General features: G+C 34.7%; 1 protein-coding gene across 1 annotated transcript in view; it reads left to right on the top strand.

Moving 5' to 3' along the window:
- Window positions 1-19,011, top strand: part of LOC145293335 (transforming growth factor beta receptor type 3-like) — a 234,891-nt gene that overhangs the window by 33,617 nt on the left and 182,263 nt on the right. The window contains exon 2 of the mRNA XM_080139980.1: window positions 17,071-17,272. Within this exon, the coding sequence (XP_079996106.1) occupies window positions 17,167-17,272 (106 nt within the window). The 5' untranslated portion in view covers window positions 17,071-17,166. The remainder of the gene's footprint in view (window positions 1-17,070; window positions 17,273-19,011) is intronic.

Raw genomic sequence — 19,011 nt, 5'->3', positions numbered from 1 at the left:
ACGCTATGATTCTCTTCAGCTGCACGGATTTTATCCATTTTTTATCTGAGTTCTGGCGGTTATATCTAAAATAATGGCTTAAGAATCTTCCAACGTGGTGACAGATGTTTATTATTATTATTATTATTTGAGAGGAGGGGGATTTTCTCTGATTATCATTTTTAAAGTGAATTTTTCGCTTTTTCTTTTTTTTCTTTTACGTGCTATTTTTCTTATATTCACTTTTCATCTATTTTGTTTCGGAATAATATGTCGATTTTTTTAACAATTAATATTTGATTGTCGCCGAAGAGCAGTCAAATAAACAGAAGACTTTTTTTTTTTACAGATTGCGAAACGTGCGTAAGACGGTAAATAAAAATATAAAGGCATGCGTCAAAACTAGAATAAGTAAACGAAAATTATAATTATGGGCTTTTTCTCTCCTTCAGACATTAAGATGTAGCCAACTTGTGTGTGTGTGTGTGTGTGAGTGTGTTATTTGTTTTGTTTGTTTGTTTGTTTGTTTGTTGTTTTTTTTGTTTTGTTTTTGTTTTGCAATACGTTTTGAATGAATTTAATTATTTATACGAAAGTGCATTTTTACCTAAATGCGAGTTGGGAATAATTTCTCCTTTTACCAATTTGGGACCCCCAAATGGCATATGTTTTTTTTTTGTTTGTTTTTTAATATAATTATCCATTGAGACATGTGTTGTCGTCTACGACTCATCAGAGTGGCTGAATGCGGTCCCGATTTCGAATCTCGCTAGATTCAGCCACTCTGATGAGTCGTAGACGACGAAACACGTATCAGTGGATAATTGTTAAAAAAATATATTTATATACAATATGTATGTATGTACACCTATTTAACTTACTGTGAAGAAATTCATGTATTTCAGTTTGAGTTAAACTAATTATTGTTGTCTAACTGTATCGACCCCCCCCCCCATCATGGTTCTCCTTCGGAATGAAGAACGGTAGCTCATGTGAATCGTGCCGGTTTGAAGAATAACACGTAGATAGTTGTGCTATTCCTTTGCAATACTTGTAATTTGAATGTCAGTACTTTGAGGTGAATCGTGTAAGAAATAACAATGGGTAACTGGAGGAGAGGGAGGGTAGTTATAATTATTGGTGCGTACCCCCTCTCTGTCTGTATATATATATATATATATATATAAATATATATGTGTGTGTGTGTGTGTGTGTGTGTGTGTGTGTGTGTGTGTGTGTGTGTGTGTGTGTGTGTGTGTGCTTCGATGTTTCCCCATGTTTTAAATTACATATAATACGTAGCACACGTGACCCTCACTGTTTTGTTTTTCTTTTACTTGGATGTGGGCTTATCCATATTTTTTTTATTAATGTTTTGTGTGTGTGTGTGTGTGTGTGTGTGTGTGTGTGTGTGTGTGTGTGTGTGTGCGTGTGTGCATGTGCTGACTGCTGTTGTTGTTGTAGGATTTGCTTCCGAGTCATGTGTTGTGCATGCGGCTCTCTGAGAGATAGAAAATAAAGGGAGGTAGGGGTGTTTAGAATTTGGAGAGAGGAGAGGGGCAAAGTGGGACAAGGATGAGCGTGAATAGAAACTGTAAGAATCAACGAGAGATCAAAGGAGGGAGAGATAATGAGAGAGCTGGCTGGGGGGGTTGTGTTTTTTTTTTTTTTTTGTTTTTTTTTAACAGAGAGGTAGTAGAGAGACAAGTTAAAGGGACAAAGGAGGACAATTAGAAAGCAGAGAGAGAGAGAGAGAGAAACGGATAAAACAAAGAGATGAGGATGAAGAGAGAGATTGGAAACGGGGCAGAAAGAGCCAAAGACACCGCACAAAAGTGAGAGACAAAGAGAGAGAGAGAGAGAGAGAGAGAGAGAGAGACAGACAGACAGACAGACAGACAGACAGACAGAGGTTAGAACAAAAAGGGGGATTGCAAGGCAGAAATGGCAAAAGAGAGCTAAAGGATGGGGAGAGACAGGGAGAGAAGGAGAGAATGAGAGAGAACGATAAAAACGGGCGGAACAAAGTGGTGTGGGTGGCAACCGAGAAAAAAAAATTAGATGCGTTGACTTTAAAAGAAAGAACGAAAAATGATGGGAGAGGGAAGAAAAAATAAAATTAGGAGAAAGAAAAATGAAAAGGGGTACATATAAACGAAAGAAATGGGAAACAAAAACAAGAAGAAAAAATGGAAACGAAATGTTCTGATTTTAAAGACAGAAAAAGAAACAAGTAATGGAAAAAGATACATATTGCGAGAGAGAAAAAAGACGAAAAAAAAATTCGTTGCTTGTATTCAATTTTTACGATATATTTGTTTATTAAATTGTTAGGTGAAAGCACGAAGTAGTTACAAGACATCTTCCCCTCCGTATGTTAAGAATGGGTTTCTAAATTATAACGCTATCGTTTCATGCACAAGTACCGAAAATAATACAGAAAATGAAAAAAGCTGGGAAGAAGTGAAGAAAGAAATGGATTTGTTATATTTGTTTTCGATTTCTTTCTGCGTTATTAACGAACAAACATGCGACTTCTTCGTCTTCTTCTCTTTCTTCTTTCTTTTTTTCTTCTCCCTTCATCCCCTTCTCGTCTTTCGATTTATTTTCTCTCTTTTTTCTTTAACTTCTTTTCCCTCGTCTGCTCCTTTTTCTTCTTCTTCTTCTTCTTCTTCTTCTTCTTCTTCTTCTTCTTCTTCTTCTTCTTCTTCTTCTTCCACTTTTTCCACTTCTTCCGCTTTTCGCTTTTCCTCCATCTTCTTTCCTCTCTTTCTTCTCTAACTTCTTCTCCTCGTCTGCTTGTTGTTGTTGTTGTTGTTGTTCTTCTTCTTCTTCTTCTGCTTCTTCTTCTCCTTCTTCTTCTTATTATTCAAATTCGCCTTCTGTTTTACTTTTCTTCTGCTTCCCTTTTGTCCTCTACTTTCTCTTCTGTCCCCGTTTCAACTTCTCCCTCTCTTCTTCAAACTCGTTTTCTTTCCTTTCTTCTTTTCTGCTTATTCCTTCTCTTCATTCCTCCCCCTTCTCATGTTGGTTTGTGACTACTTCTACTACTTCCCCCATCATCATTCTCCTCCTCCTCCTCCTCCTCCCATCCCTTCTCCTCCTTCTGCGTCTTTTAAAAAAAAAATTTTTCCTTTCTTTTCTCTTTTGGTCTTCTTTTTCTTATTTCTATCTTTCCTTCCATCCTTTTTTTTTTTTTTTCCTACTTTCATTTTCATAAAACAAATATAAACCCTATACGTTTTTTGTTTGTTTGTTGGTTGGTTGGTTTCTTTTTTTTTTTTTTTTTTTTTTTTTCCTCCTTCGAATTCTTTTTTCTCTTGTTTTCGACATAATTTATTTCTCTTTTCTCGGCCCCCGAGAACGTGAAGGAGAACCCGTGGCATTTTAATTACAATCTATTTTCTTCGGCAATTATGTGTAGACTTAAAGGAAAAGCCCATCGTATCCCGACTGAAATGAACAGGCTCCAACAGAAGGTAATATGATCTATAGCAGGGGTCACCAACCTACGACTTGCGATTCACATCCGGCCCGTCAGTTTAAAACCAAGAACGGATATTCTTAATTTTGTACAATTAGCGATGAGAATGTCATTTCAAACAGACATTTCTTATCGTGATGAGCGGGTGGACACAGTTTCTTATTTGAACGCAGTGTAATCGCTTCCTTGATTACTCCCAAGACATTCTGAACATTTTTTTTTTGTCCCCCGACAAAAGGAGGGTGGATCTGTAAATTCACCCCTGCTCGTTTGCCCGTTCGTCCGTCCGCACTTTTCTCAATAACTACGCCTTGGAATTTTTGTAAATTTTGTACAAACATTAAACATGATATGAGTAAAAAAGTAACAGAACGCATTTCCGGAAAACTCTGTTGAACCCCTCCCCCACCCGGGGTGCCTTTTGGGTTAAAATGGCTAAAATCGACACTTTTGTGCTTATTTTTAAAAAACAAATTGATGCCTTGGATTTTTATAAAACTTTCTTAAAAGTTGTAACTAACTGATTTCTATATAACTTTGTTTGTCTATACTTTGCGATAACTCTTCGATGTGCTCCAGGGGGCTCTTTTAGGGCTAATAAAAGCACTCCATTTTGGGGACTATTTTACCATATTTGTCCAAAATTTTCTCTGTGTGTCTATTTAGCAGTTTTGCATGGTGCTGAACTCAAATTTAAATATGTTAAGGCCTTGGCGACTTTTGGGGCTAAATGTGGAGGGGGGGCAATGATGGTCATTTCTTTTTTTTGCATGGTGCAGAACTGAAATTTACATATGTTAAGCCTAAAACTGCACCGTTTGTTCATTTTCACCGGGATTTGACGTCCCCTGAGGACAAATGGGGGGGGGACAAATACTGAACTTAGTCATTTTTTTATGCCTCGTTCACTGTGCACTCGTGGCGGACTATGCATGCTTCACTTGTTGTTGTTGTTGTTATTATTATTATTATTATTATTATTATTATTATTATTATTATCATCAGCAGCAGGTGAAATAAATTTATTCGTACTATTTAGATACTTCGAACTACTGTTCTCATCTTGAGTGTCATTTTCACAATGTTTAGGTCGATATAACCTCCGATCTTCTTTAGATATATCTTGTCAAACAATGTCTTTTTTTTTTTTTTTTTTTTTTTTTATTTTCACAAAAGGCCCGGAAGCTACTCACGGATAAGAGTTAATGAGTGTACAGTGGTCAAGGGCAACATGTCGTAGTCATCGTTTGTAGTGGAAATTTGGTAAATTGGATTACTTAAGAGGATGGCTCATCAAGAATTTGTTCACGTTGGACTTGAAGACAACCATATTGTAGTCAGTTGGAAAGCAGGAAAACGGAACAAAGTTCCACAGGCGTGCAGTTCTAAGAAAAAATCTTTGTTCATGGAATCTACGTTTAGGTTTAGACACACATAAAGAGTGGGGAAATTATTGATAGTGTTTTCAGCTAGACGAGTGTTTTTCGTGAAAGTCAGGACAGGGTGGGACCATAGATTGGAGCTCAGACGAGCACTTACCATGAAAATAACGATAAAGCACAGATAGGCTCTCAGCGTCTCTTCTGTGGGAAAGAGGGTGCAGGGAAGAGAAAAGAGCATCCCCCACCAAGCTATGAAGTCTATTTTGAACTCTGTCAAGACAGGATAAGCAGCAGCTTCTAGCAGCCCCTGCCCAGATGTGACAACAGTACTCCAATCTTTGGACGTACTTGACTCTTATACAGGTAGAGAATTGCATCAGCAGTGAGATATCTACTTGAGTGGTTGAACGATCGCACATTTTTTCCAGCAGCCCTGGCAACGAATTTGATGTACGTGTTCCATCTCAGATCAGGAGTAAAAGCCTATTATGGAAGTTTGTCAAAACATGGAGCCTACCCAAGACGAGCCATTCATTTCGATTGATGCCAAACGGGGGATCAGAGCGTTGATGATGGAAAAAATAGAAGCTTGGTTTTAGATGCATTAAAATTAACTATGTTTCTGTTGATCTTGGAATTTGGACAGAATTTCAAAATTCACAGGTGTAGCTTGCTCTCGTTCCATCAACCATGATTGGATAGAAGTCCTAAGTAATTCACGATTGTATTTTTCGGTTGCTCACACTGAGAATTGAGCCTTCAAACTTCAGGAGAATCACTTTTACAATTGATTTTTCCCAATTACTCTAACCATTGCGCCACGGGTCCTTGTGGAGTACTTGGAAAAATCATTTGTAAAAGTGATATTCTCCTGAATGTTAAAGGTTCAATTCTCAGTGTGGGCAACCGAAAAATACAATTGTGAATTATTAAGGATCTCTATCAGGTCATGGTTGACGGAACGAGAGAATGCGAGCCAGTGAAGTAAATAAAATGCTCCGTTAGAAATTCCGTCCAAATTCCCGAGTTCAACAGAAACATTCCCGAGTTCAACAATATACATTTGAAGAAGGTCGAAGGTTACATCGATCGATACGCCGTGAAAATGACACTCAAGATGAGAACAGTAGTCTGCTGAATCCAAATAATACAAACAACCAACCAAAAAAAAAAAAAAATTCAAAAATGAAATAAATTTACTCGTAAGAGACGATTCGTTCGCAGATTATTTCTCGTTTTCTATAAGTCTTGACTACTTTTAGTTCTTTGTGTGATTATTTCTGATATAGTTATTATTTATTTCTGAACTAGCTGGGTGGGGTGCCCGACCATGCCCGACTGTAAAATACACTTAAATATTTTAAATCATGCAGATTTCGTATTATTACAGCTTTTGAATATTATATTGTACCTAATATATAATACTTATTTCAAAATTTAAAAAAAAAACATGACTTTGCTGCTGTCAGCTAGAATCGAAACTAAAACATTTAATGCTCTAGCCACGTTCCCTACCATATGAGCTATCGATAGATAGTTAAGGATTTTAAATAAAACTAATTTAAGCTATAAACGAATTTGCGCATGCGCAAAATTAATAGAAATATGTCAGCAAGTTGAAATTAACTTTTTGCATTTCTATTTGCGACATTTCTGTACGCGTTATTCATTCACCCAAACAAAGATTTTACTCATTATAAACCATCCTTGCTGTATGATTACTATTTCCTGTTAATTTCAGTGTTATGTGACCAGTAGCTTAAGAGTTTATCAGTTAAATATTTTCACGCAGACACACACATATGCATAGGTCTACTGTTTTATTTATATAGATATAAGTCACTAAGCTTCTTTTTTTAGCGATTGTGGTATGTTTTACGTACTATTTTTAAAATATAAAAAGAATGTGTTTTTTTTTTCGTTAGTTTTTTTTTTTTTTTTTTCATTGCGTTCAAGAATTCCAAATTGTAACGGATATTTGTCTTTCTTTCTTTTGCTACTGAAAGCGAAATTTCACTTTACTAAACTTATGGTATGAAAAATGGGTTAACGTACTTCCTAATTTTCTGCGGAGCTTTACCGGAAGCGTTGACGAAACAAATGAGTCCCTTCGCTTTTATTATGCATGGGATACGTTTTTTTATGATGTTTGAAATTTTGTTACTTTGAGTTCAATAATTTTATTCATATACTTTCATAAACGTATATTTATTATATAAATTCAAATAAAACCTTTTATTTTTAAAATTAAAAAAAAACAACTTATATGTTTATGAAATTATAAAAATAATTTTATAAAATTTCAAATTTAAGTAAAAACTTATTTTTAAATTTTGTTATTAAAAGTTCAAATAACGGTTAATTGTGTTATTTTCATCTGTATAATTTTATTTTTATTTATTTATTTATTTATTTTGTATACTTTTCAATAAATCGCTTCACAATAGAAATACTGAAGAACCATAAAAGTGAAGGAACTGATTTGCCTTGTCACCGCTTCCGGTAGCGCTACGCAGAGAATTAGGAAATGCGTTAGCTGACTATAACCGAGAAATGTAAATAAAACAGTTTTTGATATCATTTCAAAGAAAACAAATTAACTTAGATTGTTCCACCTTTAACATGCGTGTTTTTTTAATATTTTTTATTAAAATCAATGGAAATAAAAAAATATATTTTGATTTCAAATAGTTTAAATTTAAACGGTGTGTGTGTGTGTGTGTGTGTGTGTGTGTGTGTGTGTGTGTGTGTGTGTGTGTGTGTGTGTGTGTGTGTGTGGAGAGAGAGAGAGAGAGAGAATAAAAAGTGAACCAATAAATTTCAGGAAATTGATGATGGTCAAGAAATGAGGATCATTTTACGGTTAATCTTTATAGAAATGTAATTTCCTACGCATGAATCTAAAATACTGAGTAAAAATATTTTTTAAAAAAAAAGATAATCATTATTTATAACATAAGAAATTACATTGCTTGATATCCGGAAAACTACTTGTTTACAGCAAATTTAAATGCGGTATTCGTTTTCAGCATATCCGAAAACAATTAAATGTCGTCATTTTAAAAGTGATTGATAAGGTGGGAAGCAAGTAAAAAATTACCAAAAAAAAAAAAAAAAAGTGCTTATAACGGCAATTAAAAGTAAAGAAAATGCAGGAAAGTCTGTTCCAGAACAAATATGTCATATTCCAAAAATTACGTAAATCTATCAAATATTTTATTTAAAACTGAGAAAATCAAAATTTACGATTTTTAGCGATTTTGCTACTAAAACCTGCATTGAACGTAAGGTTAAGTTTTCACTTCTCAACTTCGAATTAAGTCGTCTTCTCTTTTATTTAATCGGATTTAATCCTAGCGGTCGAACACGCTATGACTCGCTTAATCGTAAAATGTGATTTGCTTGATTTTTTCGTTCCGTGACTGGTACGTTCGTCATACGGACTTTTCTGTCATTTCTTTACTTTTAATTGCCGCCATGAGAGCCAAACTGAATAAACACGAAATTCTGTTGCGACATGATAAGTGTGCGCAGAAAAAAAAAATAGAATCGTCCGTAAAAAAATGCTAAAACAGGTGGTTGTAAAATATAGAAAAACGCACTTTCCTTTCTCCGTCCCCTCTCCCTCATTTTCTCTTATTTATTTATTTTATTGATAAAGAGTTTTATGTACTTGATGACATTACTACGACATGAAATCGTTGTACACAACTAATTATCATAAACGTTACGCTTGAAAATCTCTTTGTTTCGCAACAGCTGAGGATCGAACAACGAACACACAACGATGTCAGCGAACAAAATTGGATGTGCGCTCGCACGCGCGTGTGTGTGTGCGCGCGCATGCGCGCACGCACGTACGCACGTATGTGCAGCGAGTTTCAGCAGGAATTAATTTTCAATCCTGAGTCGTACTCACTCAACATTCCATCTCAAGACTATTCACGTTCGGTTGAGGAAGCCTTCTCTCTGTAAGCAGAGGAAATGTCTCTTAGGTTTGAGCATGATTAACCTGTAGGGTCTTCGAAAATAATATGATAATGTTACTTTATTTTAATCGCTTCCCTGTTTTGTATATCAACACACACACGCGCGCACACACACACACACACACGATTATCTATCTATCTATCTATCTATCTATCTATATATATATATATATATATATATATATATATATATATATATATATATATATATACTAGCAAAAGTACCCGTCGTTGACTGGGTTCAAAAACAGCCTACATAAAATGGACTCTGATTTATGAAAGTATGATAGATAATGAAAAGGAAGGGTTGTAAATTTGGGTCAAATTTTGGGGTATCAAAATCAAAGCAAAATATGTTGAAAGTATAAATAAAATAGATAAACCCCATAATTTATTATACCATACCTGTTCACACTGAAACACTTATCACAATATTCTGTGGATCTATATAAAAAAAACCTTGTTAAACTTTGTGGCATATTTCCATTCTATGGAGGTTAGGTGCGAACGAACACCCCATAATTTTATTATACCATATTTCTTCAAACAGAAACATAATTAACGAAGTATACTTACACAGATAGATATAAAAAGTCTTTATTAAAGTTTGTGCCTATTTCCATTCTATGGAGACCAGGCACGAACGCAGACCCCACAATTTTATTATACCATCCCTATTTAAATTAAAACATACTTATGAAAGTATTCTTATGTACATCTATATAAAAAACTCTTGTAATTTTTTTATTTCTATACCTTTTGGACCAGGTACTAACGCAGACCCCACAATTTTAATGAACCACTGTTCTGCCAGATCAAACATACCCATTCATGTGTCTCGGTACATCTTCTATCATTATATGTAATCAGTTTTTTTTAATAGTCAACCATATAGGAGCCTATTTGTGACCAGACACACACACACACACAAACACATACACACACACACATTCAGCTTTATATTATAGAAGATATATATATATATATATATATATATATATATATATATATATATATATATATATATATTAGCAGGAAGACCCGACGTTGCCCGGGATTGAATGATGATCAACCAATATTTCACACTCCTACATTTCTTTTTGTCATCGAAATCCGTGAAATTGCCCGGGAGGAAACTTCACATACCTCCATGCAGTAACTTAGTCCAAAATATATGTTATTCTACATTGCACTCTAGAGAACCTAGTGTTTCTTTTATAAAAATTATTTTATATAAACTTCTTTCCAGTTAACGAAAAAAAAAACATGAAGAAATTTACGTGCAGGGTTTGAACCTACCGACCACGTTATGCAAAAAAAAAAAAAAAAAAACTTAAATTTTCAAGACTTATAAAATTCTTGGAAATTGATGAAAAAAGATGTAGAAATTTATCTGCGGAGTTTTAACCTACAAACCACGTCAAGCAATAAATAAATAAATAAATAAAACACGCTATCAAATTACCCACAGTAGAATTTTTACGGCTCGTTGTTCTATCATTGTTGCTAAGCGACGACATGGAAAAGTGTTTTTACCGATGATAGATAAATTACAAAAACGGTTTCGAATCTGGATTATCGGTAATTATCGGTGGTATTCTAGGACAAAACTTAACTAAGATCACTTCCCGACATACACTAAAGTTCTGTAAATTTTTAAAGAAAATCTGTTCGCCGTTTTGGTGTCTATAAGGAACGAACTCACGCACGCGCAGACAAAGTTGCATATAATTTGAGGTTGCTATATATATATATAATATATTCCCGATGCTCAGTTTCTTTGGAGCATTTCAACGTGTTTTTATGTTTTATATATATAAGACAATTAATTTTCAGAGTACAAAGTTATTGTTTGAATAAACAATACAGTTCAGATTTTTATTTCTTTAACCCATGGATTTTCGATGTAGGCTCATCTCCTCAGAGGAAAAGTCATTAGCAAATATTAGATTTAATTCAAAATAATATTGTTATTTAGCACTTACAAAGAAAATATTAAAAAATGAATTACATCTTTTGGTGGGCATAGATAAAGAAAATAGATGAAATAAGATTAGATACCATGAAAGGATTCTGAACTGTATTCTTTATTCAAACAATAAATTTCTACTCTGAAAATTGATGTTTTTTTTTTCTGAATTAAATTAAAACAAAAGAAAAATATATGAATTCCATTTGCTCTATCACGTATATTGAGCTTTTGTATTTTTATTTTTATTTTTTATTTTTTGCTGGATTGTCTTATATAATAATACCTCTAAAAATATTCCGATACCACACGATTAATTCATCTATGTTCCTATACATCTCAGGATTCTGTATATATATATATATATATATATATATATATATATATATATATATATATACTTAGTTATATTCTTTTGAAAAAGTTTGGGAAAAGGAGTTTAAAATAAAAAATAAAAAACTAGACAAAATACTGTTAGAAAACTCGCTCAATATATGTTACCGTGACATACACTGACATATATTCGGTGGGGTTTTAACAGTATTTTGTCTAGTTTTTTATTCTTAACTCCTTTTCCCAAACTTACTGTATCAAAGAGAGAGTCGGACGCCATTTTTAATGTTCCAATACATCAGTAAACACTATGTTTTTCGAGCCGAATAAACATGTTACATCAAATAAAAACACTAAAAACACATCCAGTTAGGTAGAAAAGTAACTTATCTTGCCTTTGATAGTATTTATTTGTTATATATTTGTTTTTGACAACTTTTTCGAATCTATGTACAATTTTCCTAATTTTTGGATATATCACTATTTTCGAAATGACAATTAAGTAAGTACCGTTGTTTTTGCTTAAAACCATTTTTTTTTTTTTTGTCCTCCGATAAAGGGATGGTGAACCTGTAAATTCACCCTTGTCTGTTTGTCGAGAAAACTCCAGTTGAACCCCTCCCCCCCCCACCCGGGGGTGTCTTTTGGGTTAAAATGGCTAAAATTGATACTTTTGTGCTTATTAAAAAAAAAAAAACGATGCCTTGGATTTTTATAAAACTTTCTGAAAAGTTGTAACTAACTGATTTCTATATAATATAATTTTGTTTCTTGGGTGCTATTCTAGGGTTAGTAAAAAATACTCCATTTTTCGGACTATTTTACCATATTTGTCCAAAATTTTCAGTGTATGTCTATTTAGCAGTTTTGCATGGTGCTGAATTCTAAATTTAGATATGTTAAGGCCTTGGGGACTTTTGGGGCTAAATGTGGGGGGGGGGGCAAATTATGGACTTAATCATTTTTTTTTTTTTGCATCGTGCAGAAACTCAAATTTACATATGTAAAGGCCTAAAACTGCACCGTTTGTTCATTTTCACCAGGATTTGATGTCCCTTGGGGACTTTTGGGGCTAAAGGGGGAGGGGCGCAAATGCCTCGTTCACTGTGCACTCACGGGGGACGATGCATGCTTCACTTGTTTGTTTGTTTGTTTGTTTGTTTGTTTTTAATCTACCTGTCCACTCTACCTTAACAAGTACCCAAACAAACAAACAAACAAACAAACATTACTATCGCTGGAATGAACAAAGCCTGGTTATTTATGCAGACAATTTATAACCACATATTTCTTGACATTGGATTTTTAAACGACTATGTTGCAGTCTGCAGGGAAGCAATTCCGTGGTAACGTGTTACACATATGGGAAATTAAGTTCGTGTATGATTGTGTCCGTTCGTTCATTCATTTATTTCGCACGTATGGACGTAGGTCTCGCTTCCTTTAAAGTTGCTGGTGTTTTATTTATTTTGAAACAAACCAAATTTGCATTAAAGTTTTAACGACAGATGGAAACGAAATAAACGCGGTTATATTTATAAGCGCCTCTGTGCTATTAAAGAACACTCCCCCTCTTTATCTGTGGTTGATTCCTTTCTCACTTATAAACGAATACTACAATGAGGTTTACTTACACACGCTCGCGTATGCAGATGCAGCGCTAGTTGTAGTAGCGGCAGTTGTTGTAATTTCCCCATTCATAAAAATAAGAAAAATGTTAAAATCCACCGGAAACGATTTTGTTGAAGTTTTCCGTTCGATATCGTTCTTTATTCTCTCTCTCTCTCTCTCTCTCTCTCTCTCTGTCTCTCTCTCTCTGTCTCTCTCTCTCTCACACACACACACACACACACACACACACACACACACACACACATACACACACACACACACACAAACACACACACACACACACGCCCATGTTGGCTTGTTTTCTTTCTTTTCTCGCCTCTCTCTTTCTTTCTCCCCCTCTCTTTCTTTCTTTCTTTTTTTCTAACCCCCTCTCTCTCTCTCTTTCTTTCTTTCTGTCTTTCTTTCTAACCCCCTCTCTCTTTCTCCCCCTTTCTCTTTCTTTCTTTCTTTCTCCCTCCCTCTTTCCCTTTGTTAATCTCTTTATGCTCTCTATTTTCCTCTCATGTTGGTTCTCTTTCTTTCTCCTTTCTCTGAGAGAGAGAGAGAGAGAGAGAGAGAGGCTCTCTCTCTCTCTCACACACACACACACACACACACACTCTCTCTCTCTCTCTTTCTCTCTCTCTCTCTCTCTCTCTCACACACACACACTCTCTCTTTCCATCTCTCTTTCTTTCTGCATATTCGTTTTTTGTGTGATAGAACAATCTTTAAAACGTTATTTTCGGACCACGTGCTCCAAATCCTCCTCTCTGCACACCCAACACGCGCACCTTTCAATCTTGGCCGGTGACTGCCCCCTCCCCTTCTTCCTACCTTAACTTTCTTAGAATTAGAAACGCTAGCGACGTGCAATAATGGTTACACAGGGAAGAACTCGGCCGTGTCGAATTGTAAAACCACATAACACTACTATCGGTCGACGCTTTACTGCACAACCAAGGATATGCCTTAGAAAATGATTGCTTTAAAATCGGTTAGTCTTTTGCGGATTATTGCATGAAAAAAACAAAAACAAAACACTTTCAACTTTCATTTTCAAATATCTTTGTGTAGCACTATTCATGCGACTATTATTCAAAGGAAAATCGTTTGACCATGTGTTCGTGTATTTGGTTAAAACTCGGAAACCATCAAAGATATGCCTATCTCGCGCCTGCACCGCTGCGGTTTTTACCTCGGCAGTAAAATTAATCGAGTCCAGCCAGCTCATTTTTGTAATGATCTTTTTCCTGTTTATAGCGCAAAAAAAAAATATATATATATATATAAAAACTATATGCAGTAGGGGGAGGTCGATCCTCCCAGGCTTTGCCTTCTCTCTTTGAGAAAGTGTTTAGTTTATTGCTAATCGCCTGAGATTACCTGCCGAGGAATGCTGACGAAGCTTCTCAGGCACTTTTTGCGGGCCAGAGTTCCCTTCTTCGGGGGCACTGACTTTTCAATCCCACTTTCCGACTCTTGTGTCACATTTCTTACTGTGCAAGAGAAATAAATACCATGCTTACAAAGGCGACATATTTCAACATGTACCATGCCGATGCAAAAAGTTTATGCCGATTTGTAAAGCGGCATTTTAAACGATTTTTAATGTATTTTATGGATATTTTTATTGCTTGAACGTATCATAACGATTAATTTATGTTCTCTTTCAGATTATTAAAGCGTCTATCATATTTTTCTGCAGTAATTCTCATTCATGCTGATCCGAAAACGACCTTCTTTTAGTCAACAGAAAGGAAGTCACGTTTCTGAATTTTTTAGATGAGCATTGGTTAATAGTATTATTTGAATTCTTTGGACTACTGTTCTCATCTTGAGTGTATTTTACACAGCGTTTCAATCGATGTAACGTCCGACTTTCTCCAAGCGTATCTTGTCGAACTCGAGAATTTGGACGGAATTTCGAAATGAACCCTTTATTTACTTCACAGGGATAGTATGTTCTTGTTCCGTCAGCCATGACTGAATAAAGATCCTAAGTAATTCAAAATTGTATTTTTTCGATCACCCACACTGAAGGTTGAATGTTCAATTCTGAGTGTGGGCGGCCGAAAAATACAGTTGCGAATTACTTAGGACCTCTATCCAATCATGGCTGACGGAACGAGAGCATGCTACCATCGTGAAGTAAATGAAAAGTTCAGTTCGAAATTCCGTCCAAATTCCCGAGTCCGACAAACATTTCCGAGTTCAAGAAGATACACCCAAAGAAGGTTGGAGGTTACATCGATCGAAATATTTTGAAAATGACACTAAAGATGGCCACAGTAGTCCAAAAAATCCTAATAATACGAAGAAAGGAGATAATCACACAGCACTACTGACCAAAGATCTTGTAGGAGAATTTGATTGGGAAATCTTGCCTGGCCCTGTGTAGTTTCCTGTCTTAGCTCTCTCGGAATATCACTTATTTCCATAATTACAACACAAAATAGATGGCTTTAGATTAATAGCATGAGAGGAGATTGAACACGAGTGGGGTTCATATTTCGTATGAAAACCTAAGGGATTTTACAATCGAGGATAAGCTGGTTGGATGGGATCTAGTTATACAGAGCAAAGGTCGTTATGATAATGAATAAAGATGTTGAAAAACAGTTTTCATTTTCAAGGTGATATTTTTAAATCGACCTTCAGGTTAGTTAGGGTATAAAAACTTGACAATATACTGGACACGAGCTACCAAAATATTCCACGGTTATAAATAAATGTTTGAAAAACAGCATTAAAACTAGGTTAAACATTCGGTCACGGGCTCACAAAATCAACCGAAATGTGACAATTCGTGTAATGATCCGGTCCCTGTTCATTTTGTGGTGGAAGTTTAGTTCTGTGCAGTTCTAGGAGGTCCAGATTTTGCCTTCTCTCTTTGAGAAGGGGTTATTTTATTGCTAATCGCCTGAGACGCCCTTACCGGAGAATGACGAAGGGACTTCCCAGGCTTGTTTTTCAAGTCAGAGTACCCTTCTTCAGGTGGGCGCTGACTTTTCAATCCCACTTTCCGACCCTGGTGTCTAAGTTCTTGCAGTGGAAGAGAACTAAAAAAAAAAAACCTTCAGTTCACAAACGATTTTATATTTGTTATGGCTTTCTTTATTTGCTTTTTCTTTCTGTCGGTTGTCAAAGGTAGTGTATGAGAGAGGGGGGGAAGGTCAAATAGGGGTGCGTAACAAATCTAAAACCAAGGATTATTTTTTTTTTCATTATAAATATTAGTTTGATGCAAAACATAATGTTGTTTTTTATCAAATATATGCGTTAAAAACATTATTTTTGCACCAACCTAATAATTATGTAATAATAGTGTTTTTTGCTGTTTGTTTTTGTTGTTGTTGTTTTTTTTTTCTGTTTTTTTGTTTTTTGTTTTGTTTTTTTTGTTGTTGTTTTTTGATATTTCAGTCACCTTATGAAAGTGATCACGGCTAAGTGAAGTGGTAAAGTTCGAATCCAGTTCATTCCACTTTCACTGCGGGTGTTGGCAATCTTAACGTGGTCCTTCCTGTAAATACCCGTCGTCTTTCTAGAAAGAATTCTGACTAGAAAGATATCGGGGAGAAACAAATGCCAACGCTAGAATCATCTGATTCATACGAAATGAATAATTTTCCTGACGATTTAATAAGCGGTTTACGAATGTGTGATTTTTATGAAAAGAATTTAAAAATCAAAATTGATTTCTTGACTCGGTTTGTTTTTACTTTCTTTCCAACTCAACACTCACCTTTAAAATAACGACTTTTAAATGTTTTCGGGTATGCTGAAAACGAATATCACATTTGAATTTTGCACAAATAAGTAGTTTTCTGGATATTAAGACCTTTGTTGCCCAATGTAATTCCATTGGCGGCCACTGATGCTCATGCATGTTACAGAATACATCCTCCTCCCCATGTTAAGAATGGTGAATGCCACTGAGAGTTATTAAGTAATACATTGGAAAAAATGGTTTAATATCCAGTAAATTACTTGTCTGCGCAAAATTTAAATGTGATATTCGTTTTCAGCATACCCGTAAACCTTTTATGGTCGTCATTTTAAAGGCCAGTATTAAGATGGAAAGAAAGTTAAAAAAAAAAAAAATATTGAGTTGAAAAAACAAAAAAGAAAGAAATATTTTATTAAAAATGATTTTCCGTTTTTTTATTGAGGGGGGGGGGCGTAAATGATTACATTTATTTTTTATACATTATGATAATTGCAGTTTGTTTGTTTTTTATTTAAAAAAAAAAAAAAAGCAGTTTTGTAAAAGAAAAACTATTCGATTTTAATATGTATTTTTCTTCTTTTTTTTTTCCCCAGGACCCAATACGGGTAAAAACCATTAACTCAGAGGTGTTTTCAAGTACCACCCACCACTAACCTTTCTAATTGGTTAGTATTGCTTATCAATGAGCCATGTGGCCCACCCGGGGCCACCCCGTTCTCTGGGACTGTGTATTTACTTCCGGACTTTTATTCTACATTCTTGGATACCAAATTGCAACTGTAAAGACTGCACCAGGTAAGCCATTCTTAAAATTCTGATTCGACTCATCCTAGAAATTTAAGAGTACGTTTGTTTGTCAATCTATCTATTTATTCTTTTCTTTTCTCTCTCTCTCTCTCCCCCAAACCACATTTTTTTTGTAGGGGTTAAAAAGTTTTGAACCACACTTTTTGGTAGGGGTGAAAAGATTTTTGGACCACACGTTTTGGTAGGGGTGAAAAGACTTTTTCATCATATTTTTGGTAGGGGTAAAACGACTTTTGGACCACACGTTTTGATAGAGATAAAAAGATTTTTGAACCACACTTTTTAGTAAGGGTAAAAAGATTTTTGAGCCACACATTTTGGAAGGAGTAAAAAGACTTTTGAACCATACTTTTTTTTGTAGAGGTGAAAAGACTTTTGAACCACACTTTCTGGTAGGGGTAAAACGACTTTTGAACCACAGGTTTAGATAACGGTAAAACGACTTTTGAACCACACTTTTTAATAGTAGTAAAAAGTCTTTTGAGCCACGCTTTTTGGTAGGGCTAAATCGACTTTTGAATCACGTTTTCGTAGGAATAAAGTTTTTGAATTCAAATTTTTGTAAAAGACTTTTTAATCATATTTTTGGTAGTGGTAAAAGTTTTTGGACCACACATTTTAATAGCACTAGCAGCAAAAAGACTTTCAAACCTGTTTTACTATTTTTGTATAACTAATTGCTGATGATGATGATGATGATGACGATGACGACGACGACGACGACGATGATGATGAATTGCTATTCAAGCAACTTAGACCCAGACGATCTCCCAGGTCTATCGGCGGAAAATACTGTAGACCCATACCTACAAAGCTATTTACAAAAAATAAACTTGATTTTTTTTTTTTAAATATTCTCTAAGCTTGGAAAAAAGTACAATACCTTTTGGACAAATGATCTTTTTACTTTAAAATTTGAATTTTTTAGCACATAAACGTTTTAGTGTAGGTACGTTTCTGAGTTGATGTAGGAATTTTTGAACTTTTATGCATAATAATGAATAGGTCATAATTTTGCATCTTTCTAAGTTGTTCGATATAAGCACTGGTGGGTTTGTATTACTGTACACATAGATTTGAAAAAGTTGTCAAAAAACAAATATATAACAAATAAACGTTATCAAAGGCAAGATAAGTTACTTTTCTACCAAACTGGATATATTTTTCGTGTTTTTATTCAATGTAACATGTTTATTCAGCTCGAAAACCATGCAGTGTTTACCGATGTATTGGAACATTCAAGATGGCGTCTTATTCTCTCTTTAGCACGGTAAGTATGGGAAAAGATGTTATAAATAAAAAACCGGATAAAATACTGTTAAAAACTTGCTCAATATATGTTACCGTGACATAGGTTGACATATATTCGGCGGGTTTTTAATAGTATTTTATATAGTTTTTTTATTTATAACACCTTTTTCCATACTTACGATGTTAAAGAGGGTGTGAGACGACATCTTGAATTTTCGAATACATTGGTAAACACTGTATGTTTTTCGAGCTGAATAAATATGTTACATTGAATAAAAACACAAAAATATATATCCAGTTTGGCAGAAAAGTAACTTATCTTGCCTTTGATAACATTTATTTGTTATATATATGTTTTTTGACAACTTTTTCGAATCTATGTGTACAGTAATACAAACCCGCACTGGTTGGCAGAAAATCCTATCCAAGTAACTGATTGACTACCTACTGCACATGCTGATATACTTCCGCTTTCA

This window comes from Euprymna scolopes, chromosome 2 (genome assembly GCF_053919585.1).
Source record: "Euprymna scolopes isolate OS-2025 chromosome 2, ASM5391958v1, whole genome shotgun sequence".
Taxonomy (NCBI): Eukaryota; Metazoa; Mollusca; class Cephalopoda; order Sepiida; family Sepiolidae; genus Euprymna; species Euprymna scolopes.
The sequence above is the reverse complement of the archived record's forward strand: the minus strand, read 5'-3'. Positions and strand labels throughout refer to the sequence as shown.